Source organism: Mus musculus, chromosome 3 (genome assembly GCF_000001635.26).
Source record: "Mus musculus strain C57BL/6J chromosome 3, GRCm38.p6 C57BL/6J".
NCBI classification, from domain to species: domain Eukaryota; kingdom Metazoa; phylum Chordata; class Mammalia; order Rodentia; family Muridae; genus Mus; species Mus musculus.
Genome location: NC_000069.6, coordinates 79,902,082 through 79,926,923, shown reverse-complemented (window position 1 = coordinate 79,926,923; position 24,842 = coordinate 79,902,082). Strand labels below are relative to the sequence as shown.

The window sequence follows — 24,842 nt, the reverse complement described above, 5'->3', positions numbered from 1 at the left end:
GTTAAATATTTCATGTTGGGAACAGACATCTTGGTCTTCAAACTCATCCTTTTCTTGATGGTTCTTCTATATGCTGGGGTTACAGGCTGGTGCCATCATGTCTGCCTCTGCTCACTTTTTTTTCATAATAATGTGTGACTCAAAACCTTTGCCCTGAGTTAAGTTTGAAGCCAGCCAGTGTGACCCTGTCTAAAAACTTAAAATGGGGGTGGGGGGAGAGAAGAAAACCAGCTAGTCTCTAAAAAAGTAGATATTGACTGCTTAGGCCAGCATAAACCAAGTATGAGTCAATCTAGCTAAAGACTACTCTTCCTCCGCCTCCCCCTCCCCTCCCACTCTCCCCCTCCCTTTCCCCCTCCCCCTCCCCCTCCCTCTCTCATTGCCAGCATAAATTAGTTAAATAGCTTACATGCTGTGAAGTGAGAGAATGTGGTTTCTAAACCTCAAGTCTCTAGTAGAACGGATTATCATCATAGCTCAGTGCACACGTATTTGCTTTCCCTTCCTGTTATATTCTTGAAGAACACTTTAGCCCCAGCAGTGTTTTCCATTTAAGGCCCATAAAAATGGAAAGCATTTGTCTCTTGAACTAGAGACCCACTGTCTCCTTCCTCCCTTCTCAAGGTCTCCAGAAGACCTAATCCTCAGAGGAAACCATGTCAGCCTATGCCAAGGTAGACCTCCCAATGAACACAGTTTGAGGTGTGAAATCTAAAAGTGCTGTCCTGCTGAAGGAGATGGTATCAATGGATGGATAAAGAGGAAGCAGATGAGAGGAAGAACCACAAAAACAGCTGGGGTGAAACTACTGAGAAACAGGGCACAGGAAAGGTATTTTGTCAGGGACAAGAAGCAAGCCCTCAAACCTCAAATGATAACTGAGGCCAACTAGAAATTATGGAAATCTCGCAATAGAGATGCATTGGCTTTCATCAAAACCCTCCCATGGTTTGCTAGATGTCTGTCATTCCCGATTTTGTTTATAAAGTAACATAAGGAGTGCTGAAATACACTAACAAGAACAGAATAGCTGATTAAACATACAAACACACACACACACAAACCCTATTCAAATCAAATACCTCAAAAGCAAATCAAAGCTTCCTTATATTGTTAAAATTCACAAGCAACGAATGCATGCTCTTAGTATGGTCACATCATAATCTGATTTCAAGACCAAAGAGATGGCTCAGTAGTTAAGAGCTGTTCTTGCAGAGAACCCAGATTCTAAGATTTGATTCTCAGCACTGATGTGGTAGCTACCTCTATAACTCAAGTTCTTGGGGAGAAATGACACCCTTTTTCCAGTCTCCATGGGCTCCAGACATGCATGTGTAAGCAAACACTCATACACATAAAAAATAAGATAAAAATAAAAATAATCTGGTTTCAAGCTTGTTAATGTCTTGTTCTTTGTTGTTTTTTGTTTGTTTGGTTTGGTTTCTTTTGGGGGGGGGGTTTTGGGCGGGATGCTGTTGGTTTGGTTTTTTGGGGTTTTTTTGTTTGGTTGGTTGGTTGGTTTTTTTTGGTTGCTTGTTTGTTTTTCTGTTTCTCTGTTTATCCCTAGCTGTTCCAGAACTCCATCTGTAAACCAAGCTCTCATCAAACTCAGAGATCTGTCTGCCTCTGCCTCCAAATGCTGAGCCAAATAGTTAAAGGCAAGCACCACTACAGTCCAGTTAATGCCTTGCCCTTGATCTGTTCTCTGTTATTCACCTTCAGCCTCCCCCTGTCCTTCCTTAGTTGTTAAAGGTATGGAAGAAGAAAGATGCAGAGAAATGTAATCATTGAATGTGCATGGGCCACCTTTAAAAATGCACACCTTTAAAAATTTCCAGCTAGCTAAAAAGCCTGTGTTGGTTTTATGCAAGGGATCACATCTGGGAGAAAATACAAGAATGGGACGTGAGGAAGGGGACAGGAGTCAAGTCTTCAGAGAGAACACTGAAAGCGAATATGCAAAAAGATTGACAAGATCATTCTGAAAGAGGGACTGTTGTGTCTTGCTTTGTTGGGATATGTGTTTTTGGACTTAAAACAGAGACTGCCCCTCCCCCCCAACTAAGAGAATCCAAGAGTGAAATGTTGATTTGTTTTAGTCTATAGATCAAAGGCCCATAAGTTACCAAATACATCCAGAGGTGTTCGTTGAAGTCTTCCTGTCTATATAAAAATGAGAGCTCACCCTCTTGGGCCTGCACAGCAAAAGGCCCAAGAAAGTGGCCTCACATGATCTTGCAAATGCAAATGAAAACTTAATAAAAATAAAAAGATGTAGGCTTGGCGTCTTGGAGTTTACATATGAAGAACTGATCACATGGCATAGGCTTTATTGAAATCCTGTTTTCAAACAAATTGAAGTATATACATATGCCATTTACAGAAAAAGCTTTGGTATATGACAGGAATTATTAGTAATTTGAGGTGTGCTAATAGTAGTATGCTTCTATGTTTTATCTTCTAGTGATGTGTTCGGAAATACATACAAATTAAGTAATACAATGTCCATGACTTCCTTCAAATTAATGCAGGGCGTAGGAAATGGTAGCATTGAAGAAGGAACAAGGCCATCATGAGCTGGAAATTGTGGACAGATACTCAGAGGTTCATTATAATGCCTTACCTACATGTATATTTTTTATAACTTTTTTTTTTATAACTTTTTTTAATCGTTTAATCACCTTATGTCTTCATTCCCTTTAGTCCTGAGGATAGATGCTCGGGCTTCACACATGCCCATCATGCCCTGCATCACTCAGCTATAACTTTAGCTTCCATAATAACTCTGAAAGCCCTCGGGCATTTAAACTTCACTGCCCAATCAAATGGAAGTCCTTACGGATTATTTTAGTTTCCTGAGAGGTCAATTCAGTGACGGTTCGCCCAGTAAATGGCAGCTGAGAAAGACAAGGAGATCAGTTGGGAGCCCTCGATGGCATCTGACTCATCGGGAGAGAGTCTGATTAAGGTGTGTTGACAGGAAGGAGAGATAGATAGGCGGATGGGAATCATCTTGAAGAGCTGTCAAAATTCGCTCTTGCTCGACTGTGAGGCTTTAAGCACAGGAAGGCTAAAAAAGATGACTTGGAATGTAGAAAGCTCCAGATTTAACCCAGTTGTGTAATAAAGAAAAACAGGTAGGTCAAGAGAGGAAGTCACTAGTGGTGAGTTCATAAAAATACCCCCAAGCAGTGTGAGAACCTGAGGGACTGACTGCTATTGAAAGCAAATTCTGTAACTAGGAATGCATAACAACAATGCCTAGTGGATTGTGTGATTTACTTATAAGACAAGTGTCATGAATTAGATGCGCTGTAATGGAGGAAGTGAGGGAATTATTTAGCTGGGTGTAATGAGAACACCTGTAGTCCCACTCAGGAGGCTGAGGTGACCATACTGAAGGGCTCAGGCCATCATGGGTACCTAGCAAGAATTGGCTCAAAAAGAAAAAACAAATAAAGTCAAATCTTATTAGAACTAACATAAAATAGCCCAAACCTCCCTTAATAGCAATAATTCTTACATGGTTTATCCATTTCATCTAATGCCGAAAAAACCCTGTTACGTGTTCTTTTAAGCAATCTTCTAAGTAGTCTTTTTTTTTACAACATTTCCAATTTCTCTACTTTCCTAAATACTAAAAAGCATGAAACACATATTGGTGCTCCATAAACACCAAGGTTTCTGGGCAGTCAGTCCACCCAGTTATTAGAAACAGTACTAGATATTACAATGAAATTTCAATTTCACGAGATAAGTTTAAAAGAAAGGGAGATCTTGGGAAGAATTCTTAAATAAGATAGCATCATTATCCTCCTAAGCACACCCACTAAGTGTACTAAGAAGCATCGATCATGCTAAAATAATTTCTCTCCAATTTCACTGATGAAATGAGACAGTATTATAAATCTAAAATAACCATAATAAATGTCAGTGTTCGGCATGTCTCTCCCTATGAAGTTTGACCTTGGTCGGGTTTTTTAAAATGATGTTTCTTTTTCTCTAAAAAAATGTCATTCATGTGTATAATGAAACAAAAGCATATCCACCCCCATCCCCCACTCCCGCTTCCCCCACATGCCCTCCAACACGTCCTCCTTAAACTTCATATCTCCTTTGTTTGCTGATAACCCACTAAGTCCAGTGAGTACTATTAATATGAGCATGGGGGTTTGATCATCCACTGGAACAGCAGAGACCTACCAATTGTCACACTCTCAAAAGAAAAAAAAAAGTTGGTATTCTGTCTGGATCCCCACCCCCACCCCACCCCCACCCCTGCACCCCACAGTTACCTGGCAACAGCGAGGTATGCTCCGACCCACGGTTAAGGGGTTACTTGCCTCTTTCTCTCTCTTACTCCAGCTTCTCTCCCTTGCTTCCTGCCTCCTTGCTCCCCCTCTCTCCCCATTCCCTTCCCCCACCCCAGCCCCTCCACGTGGCCATGGCCAGCCTCTGCTTCTCTACTCTCTCCTTCTCTCTGCCTTTCTCTGCCTCGGCTACTCTCTTAACTCCCCTCCCCATGCCCTAAATAAACTCTATTCTGTACTATATACCGGTGTGTGTCTGGTCCCTCAGGGGCAAGGGATGCCTGCCTTGGCATGAACCTGCTGAGGCACACCTTTCCCCAACACCCTGCCAGAACATATTCTTACAGCTCTTTCTCTTTTTAAGATCACAACAAAAATGATGGTTCTTCATTCCCCAGAAGTCATTGTTCCTCAGTAAGGCACAGGTCCTGGAGAATACATGACACATCTGTGAACCTCGGTCATTTTTAATGTTTAGAAAGCATAGGTCCTTTCCCTAAGTAAGGGACCTGTAGCCAAGGAAACCATTCTGATTATTTCATACTCCCCATAAGAGAATTGGGATGCTATATCAACAAACAATAAAAAGGAGAAATATATAGCTCTGCAGCCTCTTTGTTCCTCTCTCCACTTTTAGGTCCAAGGCAATTCATCATGCTAGCTAACCACTATGTGACGCTAAACCCAGACTTCCTTTGCTACTTGTTCCTAAGACATTATTTGAGGCCATCATCCCTCACTATTTGTGATCAAGCAAATGAGAAACTGCACCATTTATTTGAACTTGCCAATATATGCATGGCCAGAGGTCATTTAGATTGCTAATGCTCCAATTTTGAAAAACAACAAAAGCTAAGGCAAACTGTGCTAAGTCTCGATGTCTGGAACCCTAGGCTACTCTACCTTCTGCCACCAGAATGCCCACCTGTGACAGGTCTTCCTTCCTGGCTGCTGATGTCTGCAAGTGAGAGCCTTGGTCTCTGAGAAAGCGGAAGACAAGAGGATGCTCCAGAGTCCTTTATGAGCTATCAAGGAGCCATAAGCAGAATCTTTCTTTGCCTGGCAGAGAATGGTCAAAGCAAATACAACTTTGTTTTGTAAAAGGTAATAAGTTCTCCCTTATATATAAGGTGGCTGAGGGTGAAAATTGCAAAGAAGACTCACTGGGTAAAGTGTTTGTACACACATGAGGACCTGAGCACCCACATGGAAAGTCAAGATGGCACACACTTGTAATTCCAGTGCTGGCAGGGAGAGGCAAGAAAAGCTCAGCAGATGAAAACACCTCCACATATGAGAGCATACATACCCACATACATATATGCATATGTGTTACACACACACACACACACACACACACACACACACACACACACACAAGATGGTTGGAATTTTGACTTTCAAACTACAAAGATCAAAGCAAGGGGAATTCTATAGAAGTCGTCCCAGAGCAAATTCCTTAGGCACCAGATGAAAAGGGGGACAAAGGTAACTGGAGGAGACAGCTCTCAGGACAAGGGAAAATGTGGCTAATTGTTGAGTTTATCACCATGGGCTCATTACTCACAGCCATCTACGCAAAAACTACATTTGGAAAACAGGAAGTGTCTTCAGCCACCATTTTCCCAATCAAGTTACTTTTCCACACTTTTAAGGTTCTTCTTCATTAAAATCTCTTCCTATGGAGTCCTGCTTTTCAGGATTAAATTTATGCCAAACTCCCTAACTTCATTCTTGAGCCAACCATTTGAGAATAATTTATGACTTCCTGTTTCTTTCCATAGGATTTAAGACTTAATTGTGGTGCGTGATATATTCTACTATGGTTATCTTTCTCTCATATTAAATAGGGTAACTCTGGAGGCAGGATATCATCTCTTTCAATTTTTTTTTATGTACAACATTAAACCCTCTCTATGTCTGGAACAAAAAAGAATTGGAAAAAGTCTAAGTGGAAAGAAACATGTTATAATGTTTTGGTAATAGCGAAAGCAAATATTTCTGAATACACATCTACCATCCCCTTAATGTAAACATTCATTAATTTCTCATTCAACAAATAGACTGAGAAAAAAACAATAAAAAGATGTCAAACATTTTCTATTCATTAGAGTCTTCCATTTATTTTTTTCTAATTCCTTTCTTTAATAACATTACTTCATTTCTGGGTTACAGGCAGTTTTTTTTCACTTGTAACAATCCTGATTTGACACTTCAGATTTATTATTTTGACATGATGAGGTAGTTTTCCTTAACCAGAAAGCAGTGCCCCAAGAGCTGCAGCATTTCTAAACATTTGGCTGATAACCGAAAAGTTACAAGTCAAATTAGACCAAAAGCTTGCCCTTGAGAAATTCACAGTTTATAAGAAAAGACAGAGTTGTCCAAAAGAATTAAGCCATAATAAGAAAAGACCTAGAAGGGATGTGTAGCAGTCCATGAACATTCAATAAATTATAATCTGCAAATGACTCACAATTTAATGACTAAAATAATAGGGAGATTGGTTTGCTTACCTCCTATGTACATCTTTGAATTTCTAAGTATTTAATTTTCATAACTAATGTAATATTTACTGAATATGTATCAAGCATCATTCTAATTACACAAAGGTATGTATAGAAGTAATACGTTCTTTCATTAGCCCTCTATGTGGTGTGAGTGTCCTATTTTACAGATGGAGAAGCCAAGAAGAGAAAAGCTTAAGTGATTTCTCAAGGCTAAGAAATGACTTAACATCCAAATTCTGCAGACTAATTCGTTCTCAGTTTCCAGTACTACAGTAGAGGCTTCTAGTTCAGGAAACATGGTTCTTGTGTGCTGAAGTCAGTCCTGTTATTTTAATCTAATTTTTTGAAAGAAATTGGGGCAAGGAAACACAAAGCATTTTCTAGAATTCTTTGCTTTGTCATCTCTATGGTGATAAATTTTGATCTGTGCAGTTCATAACCCCACACTTAGAGAAGAAAAGATGGCTTGTGGTCCTTTGCACTTTACAGAGTCAGTAATAATGTTCTGCCTTTCTGAATTATGTGTTTGTTAATTGGGTGAAACAAATGAGCACTGTATGCAGAGAATAACAACCATTCTGTGTTCCCTGGTCCTTGCTCCAGCATCACCGAGCAAGCGACTATAGCTTGCTCCAGGCATAACTTGTCTAAAAATGCTCACAAAATCCACTCTCTGCATCCCAAGCACCACTTTTATAAGGCATATTTCTGATTAGAAACCAGCCTCTATGGTATTGAATAGAAAACATTTATACAAAAATATTAACTAAAATGACACTCAAGAAATGGGTCTGTTTATTTAGACTTTTTTTTCATAAACCCCAATTTCTGTCAAGAATTTATGATGCTAAATACAAAAAGTGAAAGAATCAATTATAAATGACCTTACACAAAATGTAACACTGCTCCTTTGGTATTAGAAGAATCATAAAGAAAATACTACAGTAATTTAGATCTAGAACATCTCTTAAAGGCCCAATCATAGAAAGATTAGTCCCAGTGATGTGCTATTGAGAAGTAATGAAACCTGATGTATATCAGGTTTAAAGGCAAGGCATCAACTCACTGTAATAGTCTAGCATAGCTTTTCCCTCCAGGCAAAACATTGTGGTGATGAAATAACTGTGGCCTCTTAGTCATGATAATGGAAATAAGCAAAACAGCACCATGATAGCTCAGTCTCTGGTGTTAGCAATGGGTCTATTTACACTCCTTAGTAGCAGGGAGAAAGAGTATCTTGGCTTGGGATTCCAGACTTTTGTAAAACCATTTTCTTCCAATTGAATCATTGTGAAACATTCCCTCCTGGAAAGAAAACAAAGACTCAGGAAGCTAATGAGACCTACTAAGCAAAGGAAGTTCATGAAACTTACAGTTAAGGACAAGACCTACAAAGCACCTTCCCAGGGTGTGTGAGCAGTAAACAATGGCTGGAGAATGAGGACACTCTTTGTTGCCTTCAAGTTGGCCACTGGGTTCCAGTGATGCTGCTTTCATGAGCCTGTCATCCATGCGAGTGTGAACTTTTTGGAGGTCCAGCTGCCCTTGGATTGGCCATGTTTCTACAAGCAACTCCAATAAATTAATTGATTTGGCAAGCTAGAACTGGATGGAGTCATTTCTTTTGTCTGTTACTAATGGCTAACCTAAGATACATGGACATTTGTTCTCATCTCTCTGGCAAAAGCCACACAAGATAGCTGGCACCCAGCGTCCCACAAGACCAGAGAAGAGCTGGGATGAGCATTTGTGCAGCAGTTAATATGGGTGATAAGACATGTACTTGAGGCTCATCCATCTGTAGGTGAAGCATCCACAAGAGTAATCTAACAGGCTATATTGTTCCCATGTGGGTGATCTACTACCTTGCTATAGTGGCAACTGCATGAACCTTGCTGAAGGAGAAATCACACATGTATCTGATAGAAGGTGTTTAGAACAATGGAATCTTTAACACCACAGTTATGCATAATCCAAGGACCTAGGTGTTAGACACTCTGAGACAGTGTTCACATTTATTTTCTCACAGTCACTACGAGAGTTTAAAATATGAACTCCTATAGGAACATGCAAAGCAGAAACAAGCTTTATTTGGAATTACAGGGGGGGGGGGAATGAGAAATTTAGGGATAGTGAGAGAAACTCTCAAAAGTGGGAAGGATTTCCAAGAGAAGAAAAGATGTCAAAAACCTTCCTTGTCTGGGGTTTTTATAGGTGTATGGTAAAAACTGGACTAATGACAAGATAATTACAGTGAGATTGATTGGGTCTCTGGGCTATATTGGTCCAACACAATAAAGCAACCACATACTCTAACAAGTTTTCTTTGTCAACCATGGAGGTGATAATGAGCCTAAAAATGATCTAAACATGTACTAAACAATCCAGGTAGGTGTGGTTAGAGCCCCTCTCTGAGATCTCTGAATTTCACTGACAGATACTAATTTGACTGCTAACTTAATCACTGGCTGCTGTTGGTACCTCTGACATTGCAATGTCTCATATACTGTTAATGTAGTAAGTTCTCTTTGTTCTCACATTTACATGATCAACTTGGAGCTTTATCATAGCCAAGTTAACTCTGTCACAACTTTATATTTAACCACTTGTCAACGGGATCAGCTGGAGCAATCTCTTAGGTAGAAGGCTCTTATGAGAGAAGCCATGCTCAGTTTCAGTTTAGGTTAGCTGCATTTCAAAGCAAGAGGATATGAAAAGGCAATAGAGGCTTACCTTTGTTTCTCAAAAGCTTCAGGAAGTGGGCACCAGCTCATTATATCTGGCCAAGAGCCTTTTTCTTCCTTTTATCTGGCCCACTTGGCCGACTCACACCCCACAGCAAGTTTCTCTGTGTCTTGTCCCTAGTGTTCTCAGCTCCCAATTTTAACCCTAAGTCCATGCTCAGTGTTACGTGTGTCATCCACTTGCAACCTTCACCACAGGCCCTTTTCTCCCACCACATACTAGGGACTAGCTCCTCAACCACAGCCAAGGCTGAGCCATATGAGGGTAGAGCACCCTTGGGGGAACTCAAGGTGACTCTCTTTCTCTATGTGGCACAGAGGGATGTGCCTCCAAGACTGAGACATATGTACTGTGTGAGTACAAGAAACCCAAGTTGATGGATAGACTAGAGAATATATCACAGTCTCTGAAGGACACACATATGGTTTAGGATCATAAGCGGTTGTGGTGTTCCATGGTCTTGGGGCAAGGCAATAGAACATGCAACTGAGGCTTAGCAATCTGCCCAGTCAAAGAAAGACTTATAAGAAAAGCGCTTGTCTGTGTTGTCCTTTAAATTAGCCTCCAACTTGGAAGACAATATGAAAAAAATGGAGGATGAGAAAGAAGTGTTACCTTGCCATTTCTTACAGACACAAATAGAAAGAGAATAAAAATTAGTAGCTTGTTAAACACCTAGTTCTGAGATCTAAAAACCTCCAAAGTAGAATCAATCAATGTGGAGGGAGAGAGCAAGGGAGAAGTGGTGTATGATGTCCCTCAGTATCAGGCTAACTTTTTAATACAGAGGAAGAGGAAAATCCCGACTTAGCATGCACACAGAAGGGAGCATTACTAGGGAATTATACAAGAAACCACAACTATGAGGAAATTCTATATCTGCAATGCTCGAGTTGTGAAAAGCATCATTTAAACAAGAAATAAAAGAAGCCCTCATAACCTGGCTTATAAGGCTTATGAGGTCATGGGATATGAGAATGAATGGCACCAGTCTGGGGGCCAAAGGCATGAAGACACTGAGTCACTACTCACACATCCTTGAGACAATACAGTGAACTGGCTCGAACACATGGTTATAGCTAGATGGGTCCCCATGAATATCAGGGACTAGAAGACAAGACAGGAAAAATATTGTTACTAAGGAAACCGGGAGTGAGAGAGACGACATTCAGTGCTTCTTCACCAAGCCTAATGGGTTTGGGTTTGCTGAAGAGCTAAGAAAGAAATTAATTCCCAAGGGGCTCTGCTACTTTACTGAGCCACGGGTGAGGCACAATCTTGATGAGGTAGAAGATGCTCTAGTAGATCTGAATGACTTAAAATTTAAACTGGGAATTACACAAATGGGCGTCTCCAGGACAACCAATATCGGAAGTGATGAGATCTGTGAAAAGCCAGAGTTCCTCAGGTAAATTTTAACAGAAGCCACATGCTGTGGAGGGAACCTTGGGAAAGCTTTAAGGCCAAAGCAGCAGTTCACCAAAGGCATGTGAGGCAGAATGGAAGACAGAGTGCTAAAGTCAAAAGAGATTGTCTTAGAAGTAGGCAATTATTGCCTCCCCAGCATTCTGAGTACATTTCTCCCCATGAGAAATTATACTGGGGGTGGAAATTGTAGCACTATTGTGGTTTGAATGTGTTTGGCACAGGGAATGGGACTATTAGGGGGTGTGGCCTTGTTGGAGGAAGTGTGCCACTGAATGGGTAGGCTTTGAGACCTTCCTCCTAGCTTCTTGGAAGCCAGCCTGCTTTTGGCTTCCTTTAGAACTAGATGTAGAACTCTCAGCTACTCCAGTGCCATGCCTGCCTGGATGCTGCCATGCTTCCTGCCTTTATGATAATGGACTGAACCTCTGAACCTGTAATCCAGCCTCAATTAAATGTTGTCCTTTATAAGAATTGCCTTGGTCACAGTGTCTCTTCACAACAAAAGAAACCCTAACTGAGTCTACAACCCAGCCTACGATTCCTTCAGCAGCAGCAAATATAGACGACAGATTGATAACAGCCATGGCCCTGCCTTGAGCAGCAGGTGAGGGTGCAGCCATAACCCAGGTGAGCCAAGCAGTGCACAGCAGCCCAGCGGAAACCATTGAACACGGAGAGAAGTACAGCGGCCACACGGCAGTGCCCCAGATGAGGAAGCAAGACAGCTTATGAAGAATTCATGGATTAAAGAAGACTAAATATAGCCATGCCTACCATCCATCCATTCTGCTCTACTCAACTTTACTCTGTTTATAAAACAATTGATACAAGTTGTAAGATCTTTTAATGCTTCCCTAAAGGATCTACCTACTTTTGAAAAGTATAAGTCTAGCTGCTAAATCCAAAGACCAATTGGCACTTGCTCAATGACAGTGGCAAGCCTTAAGACATCTTGCCCTCTATAAAAAGGTTTCATTGCATAATGCCCTTGAGTGTCTTGAATATGTTACAAATTTGAAGACACATCTAAAAGAAAAGTGAAAACAGATGTTGAAGATTCTGAGTGGGAAAGGCCACTCAGAATCCATAGGTTATTAAACTAAAACCTTGATGCCAGGAATAAGTTACTATTCCAATTCTCGGTTGCTATGATAGACACTCTGACCAAAAGCAACTTAGTTGAGGAAAGGGTATGTATCATCTTACCTTTCCCAGTTACAGGCCATCACTGGGAAAAGTCCAGGCAGTAACTTACTGCAAGCACTACAGAGAAATGCTGTTTGTCGGCTCGCCCTGTGGCTCACTCTCAGGCTTATACTTGACTACTTTTCTGAGCTCAGGACCACCTTACATCCATTAATGATCAAGACAATCCCTCATAGACAAGCCCACAGACCATAAAGAAAATTAGTCAACTGAGACACTGCAGGATATGAAGCTATGAGAATTTGGCAGTTACATATAAGTATGGCTTAGACACAAAAACTGTTGGCTAGTTGCTAGGTATCAGGAGGTAGTTTCCTAAATTCAGCCATCTCAGGAATGAATTCCACCTTGCTGATAGGATCAAAACTGAGTTTGTATTCCCAAGTCCGGGAACCCAGCTCCTATCTTGCTTCTTCAGATGTTTCATGTTTGTCTGTTAACCAGTAAAGGAAGTCAAGAGGGAAGATACTGTTATCCGTTATCTAAAGTAAGGTACACACGTCATAAAAGTGTTGTTTGTCTTGACTTAATTGACTATGTGCAACTTGCTCTTTGTTCCCTTATCATTCTAAAATTCCAGATCAGAGTCCAGGAGGGAACCTGACTCAAAGACCCTGAAATCAGGTGACCTGGATAAGGTACAGTCATCAACGTTAACTTCCTTGCTTAATCCCTTGTGTCAAAATGTGATCGGTCATTTCAACAGCCCACCCCCAAACCCACTTGCTTTCTGTTCCCATCCTATAAAAAATGTTCTGCAGTCTCCTTTCAGAGAAGATTCCTGGGGAGTAAGGCCCTGCTGATGAAGACTTTCACGTTTTGAAAATTCATGCTGGAACTAAGACAGATCCCCCCCCCCCCCATATTGCCTGGCTCTCTAGTTCTGGGAAGTCCTATGTAAGTGATTCAGAGCAAACTGCCATTAGAACCCCTGCTCATATATGGACTCTACATACTACACTACCCTCATGTGATGCAAAATGTGGCATAACTGTTAAAGGTTCAATCAGCTGCTCTCTGATTTGATTTAAGTAAAGAGATCTCACATTGGTAACAAACTAAGGCAAAGATCTGTGGCTGGAGAGCTGATAGGCCCCTGTGCTGTTGTTTAGTTCAAGAATATAGCACGCCTGTCAAATTGCCTTCTATGTATTTGTGTTTATACCCACAGATTACTGCTGCTATCAGGTTTGACCCAGGAGGAAAACTTCTTTTGTTGCTATGAGTGATAGATACCATGACTTATGCCTGGTCTACCTGCTGCAAACAAGTGACTCTTTCTGTGCATAAGGACTCAATGTTCAGCCATAAATGGAAGAAATTTCCAACATGTCTATATCACCCCCACCAAAGCCCAGGGAATACCATGGAATGTGAAAGAAAGTGTGTTAGAGCTGAAGGAAATGAAGGAGCACATTATTAAGCAAATACGTCCTCTGAATTGTAACATTCACTCCTGTGGGGAGTGGGAAAGGATGGGGAAGCTAATGAGACCCAAGAGACTCAGGATAGGAGTCACAAGGCCTCTCCTAGAGGTCATGTAAACAGTAAACAATCTCTAGAGAAAGAAGAGACTCTTGTGGATGGAACTGCCTACAAGCCCCACAGAGAGCTCCAAGCATGCAGCTTCCATTAATCCTAACCCATGCTGGGCTGGGCTTTTCAGTGATACAAATGTTTTTGAGTCACACGTGTTTCTTTAATACTTCGTCTATGCATCTGTAGTAACCCCAGGGAACTCACTGGTTTGTAAAGTTAGATGGGTGAACTGATTCTTCAATCTGTCATTGATGCCCTAAATAGAGTGAACAGAATTTGTTCATGTCTCCCTAGGAAGACAAACAACACTGTCATAACCAACATGTGTCCCCAGGCTTCACCTGATCTTGGGAGGTACTAGAATGCATAAGAGGTGACACTTAACTGAGCTGACCTTCATAATGCAGCTTGCACAGACTTTACCCATGAAGGGGCGGCATTCTTTGGTGATGTATCAGTTTTGTCACCATTGTGAGTGACCACCCACCCCCTTTTTACCTATAAGCTCAGTAAACACATTGGCTTACCAAGCTGGATTTGGATAAATAATTTCTTTGCTATATCACAGGTGACAAAGGTTCGTTCATCTCTCCTGAGGAAACATAAATGAGTTTGGGGCAGGCTGGCCCCCTCTGTTGTTTCTCTTCTATTAACTGTCCACAAGAGAAGCAGGTTTGCTCCACCACACACTTCTGCTACAGTCTACCACCTTATCATAGGCCCAAAGCAGTGGGACTGACCAATCACAGACTGAATCAATAAAAGCTGAGGGCCATAAGTCTTTTTTCTTCATAAGTTGTTCTCTCGGCTCCTTGTTTATATCACAGAAAGCTGACTGCTGCAGACATGAATAAGGGCTCCTTTTCATAATATACAAAGTTTCTAGTCAATAAGGAAAGTTATAAAATGTCAATAGTTTAAACAAGAGATTTACTGAAATCAACAAAATACCTGAATATATAATATTCTCAGTCTCACATATAATGTAAAACTGAAAAATGCAAATAAGACCTCATCACCCTTCACCTGATTGGCAGAAACATCACGTTGCCTTCTGCTTTGCACAGTGGAGAAGAGGGAGGACCTATCCAACCTGACATATAAAATGGTAAAATGATGCACTATCTAATGGAAATTAGCCTCTCGCCGGCTCACTGTTAGACATAATGAAAAGTAAAGAAAACTGTAACTTCCCCCAACAGATGTCATTTACATATGTGTATGTGTATGTATATATGTATATGTAGCTGTGGGCTTATCCACTCATGCCCCAGTTCCCAAATAAAAACACAACAGCTCATTATTTATTTAAAAATGTCTAGGCCATAAGCTAGGCTTGTTCCCACTAGCTCACAACATATTTAACCCATTTATACTATTCTATGTCTGCCATGTGGCTACTTAGCTCTCCTCAGTATCATATGTCTGGCTCCCTCTGAGTCAGGGCAGGGAATCTTGCCCTCTGACAATCTCACAGAGTCTCTCTCTCTCTCTCTCTCTCTCTCTCTCTCTCTCTCTTCGTGCCAGATGCCCAACCTTTTAATCCTGCCTTGGCTTATTGGCTATAAGATTTATTGATAGGTGATGTTTCCACAAAGCACACAAGAGATTATCTCTGCATATCTCTGTCTTTGCAAATATTAGTTAAATTAACCATTAATAAATGGTATTCTTGAGTTTTATACAAAGCTTTTAAACCAGAGTTAGGAGCTTCCACTTGATATTACAGTTTGAGCAAGTTGTGGTAAATCCTTGCCCAGATTTCTTCCTCGTGAATTATCAAGGAGGAAAACCTTCCAACCACAAACAGAGGAAGCAACTGCATAGACTACAGAAGCAGAGAGAGCCACACCCCGCAGATAACCAACTTCTGCCTGAAGTGAGCTTGGTTCATTCAGTTGGAAGGGGCTAAAAGGGGGCACCTAAGTGAGAAAGGACCGAACCTTGAGTTAAGACAAGAGCCAATGAATGATTCCAACAAGAAAGCAAATCAAGAGAGATCAAGATGTTGGTCACTACCCACATGGCCCTCACAGAAGCTCACATCTGGCTCCTAGATTTTTCTCTTGGAACAGTGACTGGAGATGGTACTCTTTTCTGTCTAAGAGATGAAGGTACAGTTTTTCCCTTCAAGAATCAAGAAGGCTTGATGTTTAAAACAGAACTTCTGTAGGACTCCAGGAACTAGTGAACACGTGACTCAGGCAAGATTAGCAAACTTATGCTTGCTTCAGCTTCCTCATCTCTAAAGTATAGATAACAACCATCCTCAGTTCCTAAATTACTATCTTAGTGCTCAGTACAAAAGTGCCTAGAAACAAATACACAAAGGAAGTGTTCTGTGAGTGGCAGGTTGACCGTATTATTATTTCAAGCTACATGGAATATTTGTGCCCGTTTCAAATTCACAGTGATGCTTTCACGTGCTCACGTTCATCCTCCAGGCAACAGACACTGTCCCCGCATGGGTAAAAGCTGCCAGTGCTCTCAGAAGCTAAGCTGCATCGGCTGAACTTTGTTCTGACAGTTAGGACAACAAACAGTAGGAAAGCAACACAGTCAACACATACTCTGTGTAAGGGGAGTCCTTCCTTTTTGCCACTTCCTATGCCCCAAAGCAGGAAGGCCCAGTACTTGCTTAAACAAAGACTCTGTTTTGAATGGCCTCTTTCAGATGATTAAATGCCGAGAAATGCCATCACACCCCTGTCCTGCTCAGGCCTCCTATACAGCCTCCTCTGTTTACATCTAAACTTCTATTCAGATCCTCTCTCTTTGCTATTCTGAGGCACGTGTTCCCCCTCTTTCGACCTCAGAACACTTGAAACTAATATTTTGCCACCAATTCTGATATGAATCCGCCTTTTATTTCATATACTATATTTTCCTAACCATTACACTTCCAGAAGGAAACAAAAACCAAAAAACTTTGGAGTGTGATAGTGGGCATAATTACTTTATATTACTTTTATAATATAATGATCATAGGGTGTGTGTGTGTGTGTGTGTGTGTGTGTGTGTGTGCGCGCGCGCGCGTGCAGCGTATGTGTTCTCCTTAGTTGAATAATAAATGAAGCTTGGGTCAGAATGAAATTTACGTTAGGGTTTCAGATTTAAAATACTTAACGCAAGATAATCAAGATAGAGATTTGCCCTTTATTTGCTATCGGTAACTTTTTATGTCTATCAGCTGCAAGCTTCTAGATCATTCTGTGTTGAAACATAGTTCTCCATGGGCGTTTCTGCACAGCACACCAAGCTTGCTCTTCGGTTTTGTGTTTTGTCTTGTTTGGTTTTGCCTGTGTAGTAGTGAGGATATACTCAGGTTCTCACCCATCGAAGACAGGCACTCTGTCATGGAGCTGTCCTTCAAGTCCTGTGGGACACTAATGGTTACACTTGTTAACGTGGTTAACAAATGTATCTTAACTCTGTAGGGGTTATTTTCATCCTTACCAAAATACTAAAATCACATATCCTTCTAAGGCAAATATTCATCAGGTTTGCTAGCAGCCAATAGGAAGACTGGAGATTCTGAGGTTAGGGTTCCATGTCAGAGACAAAGACACCATCAGAAGCATTCTCCAGAACGCTGCTGTATCACCCCCAATGCAACTAGAGATGCAAAGAAGTGTGAAGTGGATACCAGTGGCTCTGTCCTACGTGTGCAGTTCACATGTGTCAGACCCAAGGATTTCCTGACTTTACTAGCACTAGTCATTCTGCAGTGGGCTCATTTGTCAGCTTGCAAGGAAGCTGTCAAAATACATATACTTTCCATGCCTCGGTTCCCCTATATGCAATATAAAGGGGGCTTATTTCACAGCCTTCCTGTATTGATTAAGCTTACAAATGAGATAATACATACATAACACATAACCTGTCTATACCTTAGAACTGAACTCAAACGTTGTTCAAGGTAACAATACCAGGTGACTGTTGTCTGCCTCTCTGCTCCACTAAATGGCCTGCCCACTGGCTTAGTCTTCACTATCAACTCTGCATCACTAACACCAAAGGCCATTCTCTAGGTCAACAGTTCATTCCTTAGACGGTGACTAAGCTAGTGTTTTCTCTACATTTTTTGTTTTGTTTTGTTTTTGAAACAGAGGGTCATGTACATTAGACTGGACTTATAACCTCGGAGGATTCTGTTTCCACTCCTGTCTGTTTCCTTCTTTCCAGTCAAACACACATACTAACAAAAAAGGAGGATGTTTTTATATATGTTCTAAGACTTTTCAGTTCTAAATTCTCTCCCAATAACAATTTAGCAATATGGTAACTTAAAACTACAACCTTGTAGACACTCCAGATGCTGAAGTTTCCTTTGAGGCCTTACAACAAGTCTTAGGAAGCCACAGGAGATTGGATAAACTTACCTGTAACAAAAAATCAAAGAGAGCCATCTTGGACCACTCGTGGTGATGGATTTCAGTGCAGTCCCACTCAGGTCTGGGAACCCGGCCATTCAGCCAGCACTTCTGTTTTAGCAACCGCTGATAAGTTCCCCAGGTGATCTTAACAGAGGAATGGCTATCATTGCTTGCAGATGCTAGAGATGAGTCCCAGAGAATGATAGGGCGAGGTCGGCCATCTACAGAATCAGAAAGCAAATAGTTCACTCAGCATGCTGCTGCATTGAATAGCAAATGTCCTTGGGCAGATCACTCACTAATTCACGTCCTCTCTCACCTGTCGGGCGTGGGACATTTTGTAACCAAATTCCAAGGTCCCTGTGTCTTCACAAGTTTTAAGACTTTTATATAAATGACACTCCTGGTCAGTTATAAGTCTTATGAAGTGGAAAGTTACTGTAGACAGTAAAAGAAAATTTAACAAGATTTATGGATGTGGCAAGAACAGGCTCCTAACTACTACTCAAGCATCCTCTGGTTTAGTGTGGTTTTACTCCACATCTAAAAAAGCAGCCGCCACAAGAAAGGAAAGAATCCAGACATTTATAATTGTCTATTCAAGGTCTGAGCAGAGCGGTCTCTGTTTGTAATAACAGCTGTCTGATTTTCTGAGGCTACATCAGCATGCCAGGGGTGGGGAGAATTTTTAGAAGTCCCAGATTCAAAAGAGAAAATGGATGCTTCGCATCAATTTCTGGAGTCACCAAAGAAGGAAAGCAGGAAAAAGACTGCTTTGGTTTCTGTTTTTCTCTTCTGATAGAAGAGTGTGAGCACAGCAGTGCTCTTGGGAAGGTGGTCACACATTCACACATAGCCTCACAAGGTGTCTTTAAGCAAATGTCACTTCTTCAACTGCATGTGCATAGATGATATTTTTTTTAAATGTCACTAAAGTTGTTTAAATCTCAGTCACTGGATAGAAACGCCATTTCACTGCTCAGCTGAATAAAGTATAATACATCCCTGTGGAATCCTCATCAACAGGAAAGACCTCGATGGAGTCTATTGAACAACAGTTCAGGCTTAAAACCAGAACTGTCATTTGCAAGCCCCCATTTCATCCAAGCAAAGTCCCAGAGATGGTTATGGCCAGGGTTACTTATGATTCAAAAGTCAGCACAGTGCTCTTGAAGAAAACAACTCAATTACAAGCATCTAGGAAGGCAGCCCCCTTAACTCATTCTGAACAAGCCTGAACAGAAGAGCCCTCAGGAATTCTGATGGGAGTGTCCAGACATGCCAGGAATTTCGGAAAGCCCTTTGAAACAGCCTGGGATGTTTGAAATCTACAACTTTCCTCACCTAGCTAGAAACTCAACCCCCCTTGCTTGAATCTTGTAGTGCTCTTATCTGCAGGAAACAGCTGCTGGACCCATTCGGAAGTTGGTGGCACACCAACGGTTTAAACACATTAATTCAACCATTCTAATTGCCCCCCACTCCAGCCTGTCTCGAAGGAAACTCCTCCGACGTCTCATTGATAGTGTCGGGTAGAGCATTTGGAAGGTCTTTGCTTTATACACAGTAGGTACATCACAGTCAATGACACACAGTTAAGAGAAAGAAAGACCCGCAAGCTGACCCAAAAGATCATCAGTTACTGTTTCTTTCCTCCTCCTCCTCATTTCTTTACTAAGTGGTTGAGGCTCCTGAGACCTAATTCAATTCTAAAACAGAAGAGCTAGACAATCTTGTATATCCCAAATACTGTGCTGATTTTAAAAAGGAGAAAGAGAAAGAATAAACTTGTGTACGATCTGTCTATCATATGAGGAAGATGAGCTGGGCCAGTGTGGTCAAATATGAATAGAAAATATCATGCAACTTTCTGAGACAAGCACATGGGACAACTGAACTGTGAGAGGCTGTGAGCCAGTATCCTGGACACGGCCACTCACCAACAGCACTTCTCATCTCAGAGCGAGGAAGTGTTCAAAGGTAACTAAAGCCTGATACTGCATGTCCACAGGACAGTCACTACAAGAACAGGCAGGAAGCTGTTTCCTGTACAACCCAATGGCCAGGAGGAGCAAGAAGTGATCTACAGAAGTCAGAGAAATCTTCTTGCTTCTCTCCACATATTTAAGAGCATCCATGCCTTACTATAAAATTAAATAAAAAGAAGTCTCCTCATTTTAGGCAATGAAGAACACTCTGCATGAGAACATATGAGAAGAAAAACCCAATTGTCTGCTGTCCACGGCAAATGGTTGTTTTGTTTTCTCAGGTTTTCCTGCCCTCTTCACTCTCACTTGAATAAATAAATAGCTTCAAATTTTTAGGAAGAGAACATGGTTAACTCATGACTGAGACTTAGACTATGGGACCCAACAGACCTCTTGCTCTCTAATCTGACTTCCTTGTCTAGTGACATTAAACAAGTGACAAGTCCTGCCTGCCTCTTCCTCCTCCATGTCACAGGGCTGATCATGTATCTTCATAAACAGACTCCACGATTATTAAATAGGACTGTGTATAAAGAAAAATTTCTTTCTCAAACTTTTATCACCTCTACCTGGTGCAAACATTCAGACTTCCCTTCCTCAAGGTTTTTGAGCATATTTAACATATAATTGTTACCTGTAGCCACCCCACTGTTGTAAGACCAGCATGTTAGATAGGTTTACCCTCATTTGTACATTATACGGTGTATGCCTGTAACTAATAGGTAAAATTTTTATGTTGCCGTATAAAAATGCAAGAAAAAAATAAAGCAAATAAATAAAACCCCTCATCCTAGTGTTTAGCATAAATGCATAATTAAGGATGATTTTTATAGCAGCTGTTTCTACACATGCACCTCCAACAGTCTTATAAAACATAAGCCTTTACCCAACCATTGTTGCTTACTGAGCAACTGCTATATGCCAGGTAGTGTTTTGGAGCCTAAAGCTAAATTGTAAACAAGTAGGTGCCAACTTTTTGCTCTCAGGAAGCATAAAGTTTTCACAGGATAAAGAAGCAAAAATTACACAAAGGAAAAAATAGAAGTTTGTGGATTCTCATAATTGTATCATTAAATATTATAGTATGGATGTTTATTCTACAGTTAAATATTTGAGTAGCACTGATGTAATTATGCAGTAAATCTGCAGTAATGTAGCCCAGTGGTCTGCATACTATGCAAATAGCAGTGAGTAAACATTTGGGCCTGTGCCATCATGTGGTCACCACCACAGCCATTCAGCTATATGCTTGGCTCAGTGGCACAGTGGCACACTGTAAAGGGACAACTGGTCATGCCTAAGTCAACAGAGCTTTTTTCTTGTAAATACTAAAGTCTGATTCCATATGATTTTCAATTGTCATAGGAATATTGTCAACCTTTTTATTATTTTTCAGCCATGTAAAATTGCAGACATCAGTTTATGAAAGCAAAATAGGTACTGGGCCATCTTTGCCACAAGCTGTATGCCCACGAATTTATCAATCTCTTCTATAAGTCATCAAATTCTTTGATGGTTTTTGTGGTTTTTCCTGTTGTTGGTTGGTTGCTTGGTTGGTTGGTTGGTTGGTTGGTTGGTTGGTTGGTTGGTTGGTTTGAAACATGGTCATACTATATAGCCAAGGTTGACCTGGAATTTGCTGTGTAGACCAGGCTGGCCTCAAACTCAGAGATCACCTGCTCCTGCCTCCTAGATGCTAAGATTAAAAGTGTGCAGCACCACAGCTCATGGTTTCTTCCCATCACCCAGCTGCAGACTTCCTGCTGTAGCCAGAGCTGGACCTGTACCTTCTTCATTCCTCCCATCTCTGCTTCATGGATACTGAGATTACAGGCACACACACAGTCATTGGATACACTCTCTATCCTGATAGCTAATAAATCATTTCTCAAACTGCCAAAGGTGATTAAGCAAATAGGCACAATAAATTATTCTCCATGGCCGTCCATGTTTCCCCAGCAAAACATAAAGACATTCTTATTCTTCCCTGCTTTTTAGGGAAAGGGATTCCCAGAGAACAGAGAAAGCCAGTGATCTGAGGCTCCCTGGTTGGTGAGTGGAGGATCACAGGCCTCTTGCTTTTCCTCGCCTGCTGTTCATCTTCCCATTAGAGCCAAGAGTGTGTGAGCCAATGGGTGAGAATATCTGTCGGTGTAAACGCAGATCCCAGCTCAGTAAGTGCCACTGAGAGGAGAATCCCACATTATATAAAATCCTGCTTTTAAGAGGAGTAAAGGAGCATTGATAGATCGGAAGGGATGATGGGAAAACGGTCTCTGCAAACAGGAGCCTGGTTAAACGCACTCACCCTGAAGGGTTTTTGAAATGAGCGGTGTTCATCTCCTTCCATTCAGATTTGTCAAGATGATACAGTGCTGTGCTCTCTGGAGAAATCTTAATGGCGAAGAGATAAAATTCTAACTGTCAAGAGTGGTGGGAAGCAGCCTTTAACAGATGTGTGATGTCCGTGTGAATTAAAGGTTACACAGCTGTCTTAAAAATGAGACTTGCCAGTAAAACCTCCTCTCTTCCAATGTCTGAATATCTCCTCGGAATTTTGATGTTCTCTTTAGTCACTTTTGACTCAACAGCACAAAGAAGACATTCTTTGGGGGAAGATGGAGATGAAAATTAACCAAGAATGTATGCTTTACACAATCTCCTTTGTCTACATGAATTAAATGCCCTTCCCTTTAAGGGCTGACTGGTTTTGCTACACCATAGGGGCAGGCCAAGCATGCTGGTGGAGTGTGAATGTCTGCCCGTATTTATCACCAGACAAAAATAAGCAAAAAGTGTTCTGAGCTGCGAATCAAAAGTCCTTTCTATCGAATGGGCTGAGTTCCAAGGCTCCTTGTGAATGAGACTGAAAGGAAGTAAGAGTTCAGCATCGGGCCTTTCACAAAACACAATTCCACAGAACCTTGAAAACAAAGCATGGGTCAGTCAAAACCGGTGGAGCATCTTCATTGCAGGAAATAAATTCCATGGGGCTCCGTCACAAGCATCAACAAGTCACCAACAGAAAGCCTTATGCTACAGCAGATTGTCCACTGCTAAAAGCAATAAGGTGTCCATGGATATTGCTCCAAGGCCTTGTACAAAGTGTCTAGGTACACAAACGTGTTAAGTCCTACTAACTTCATTATTCTCCAGTGTCTCGAAAAGCAGGATTTGGAGTGTGTGTGTGTGTACATAAATGTATGAGCTGGAAAGATGGCTCAATCATTTAGTTCTTGCTGCTCTTTTGGAGAATGGGAGCCCAGTTCCTGTCACCCACATCTGGCAGCTCGAAAACTCTTACAACTCCAGTTTTCAAGGATCTTATCTCTTCTGGCCTCCAAGGGTACCCGCTCACAGGTGTCACACACACATATGTATTCAAGAGTACACATAAACAAAAGTAACTTGAAAATAAATCTTTTCAAAGGTAGTAGACTGGATGTGGTGCCCACCCCATTTGAACATACAGAAATTGAGGCAAGGGCATTTTGAGTTCATGGTAGTCTAGTTGATATTACTGGTTAAAAGTTAGCCTGAGCTCTTGAAAGAGACCTTATTTCAATATAGCCAGGAATGAGGCTTGAGCATACTAGTAGGTCTTTTGCCTGGCATTCCCAAGAGTACTACAAACAATCTCTATCTGTGTCTCCCTCTCCCCCAACTCTCTCTCTCTCTCTCTCTCTCTCTCTCTCAACAACTATGTCTCTCCCTTTCTTTCCATCTCTCTCTGTCTCTGTCTCTCCCTTTCTCTCTGTCCCTTTCTGTCTCTCTGTCTCCATATCTCTCTGTGTTTCTTTGACTCTCTGTGTGTGTCTGTCCCTCTGTCTTTCTGTGTCTCTCTGTCTGTCCCTCTTTCTAACTGTGTGTCTCTGTTTTTCTGTGTCTCTCTGTGTATCTCTGTGTCTTTCTGTCTCTCTCTCTGTCTCTCTCTCTAATTCTTACTCTCAGGTTACGTGCGTGTGTGTGTGTGTGTGTGTGTGTACAATTTTTCCACTTATTTCTATTTTTTAATTTTATATTTGAGATTACAATATAATTACATTTTCCCTTCTCTTTCCTCCCTCTAAACTCTACTATATACCCCTCCCTCTCTTCTTCAAATTTATGGACTCTGTTTTTCATTAATTGTTATTGCACGGATTTATGTATGTACAAATACATTCCTAAACAACCTATATATAACCTGCTCCATCTGTATAATGTTACTTATATGTACACAGTTTGACTGAAGGGACCAGGCAGGTGAGATCTCTCAGCTTGAAGCTTGTGACAAGCTAGCATGTGTGAGGGAAGCCCAAAAAGGAATGTGTAATGTTCCCTGTCTAACAAGGGAACAAATCTTCATAAGGTTTTATAAAGTTTGCGTAATTGTTTATTTTGAAGGAAAAAGGGTAGAAACAAGATTATGTAGTTTCCATATGTGTAGATGCTATAAAACTAACCAAGAGGTGGAGTTCAGGATTTGTCTTGGAAATAGATTTATATGTAAATTGAAGAACAGAATGACATCACTATACATCTATTAGAATGACTATTATGTCAGGCAGTGGTGGCTCACGCCTTTAATCCCAGCACTTGGGAGGCAGAGGCAGACAGATTTCTGAGTTCGAGGCCAGCCTGGTCTACAGAGTGAGTTCCAGGATAGCCAGGGCTACACAGAGAAACCCTGTCTTGAAAAATCCAAAAAAGAAAAAAAAATCTCCTGGCAAAATCCTGGAGAAAGGAGAAACTTCAGAC

General features: G+C 41.2%; 1 protein-coding gene across 3 annotated transcripts in view; it reads right to left on the bottom strand.

The window, feature by feature from the left end:
- The window catches only part of Gask1b (golgi associated kinase 1B), a 61,795-nt gene that overhangs the window by 19,355 nt on the left and 17,598 nt on the right, over positions 1-24,842 (bottom strand). For all 3 annotated transcript variants that reach the window (XM_006501984.4, XM_006501985.2, NM_133187.3), the window contains one exon: positions 18,121-18,335. In XM_006501984.4, coding sequence (XP_006502047.1) covers positions 18,121-18,335 — 215 coding nt within the window. The remainder of the gene's footprint in view (positions 1-18,120; positions 18,336-24,842) is intronic.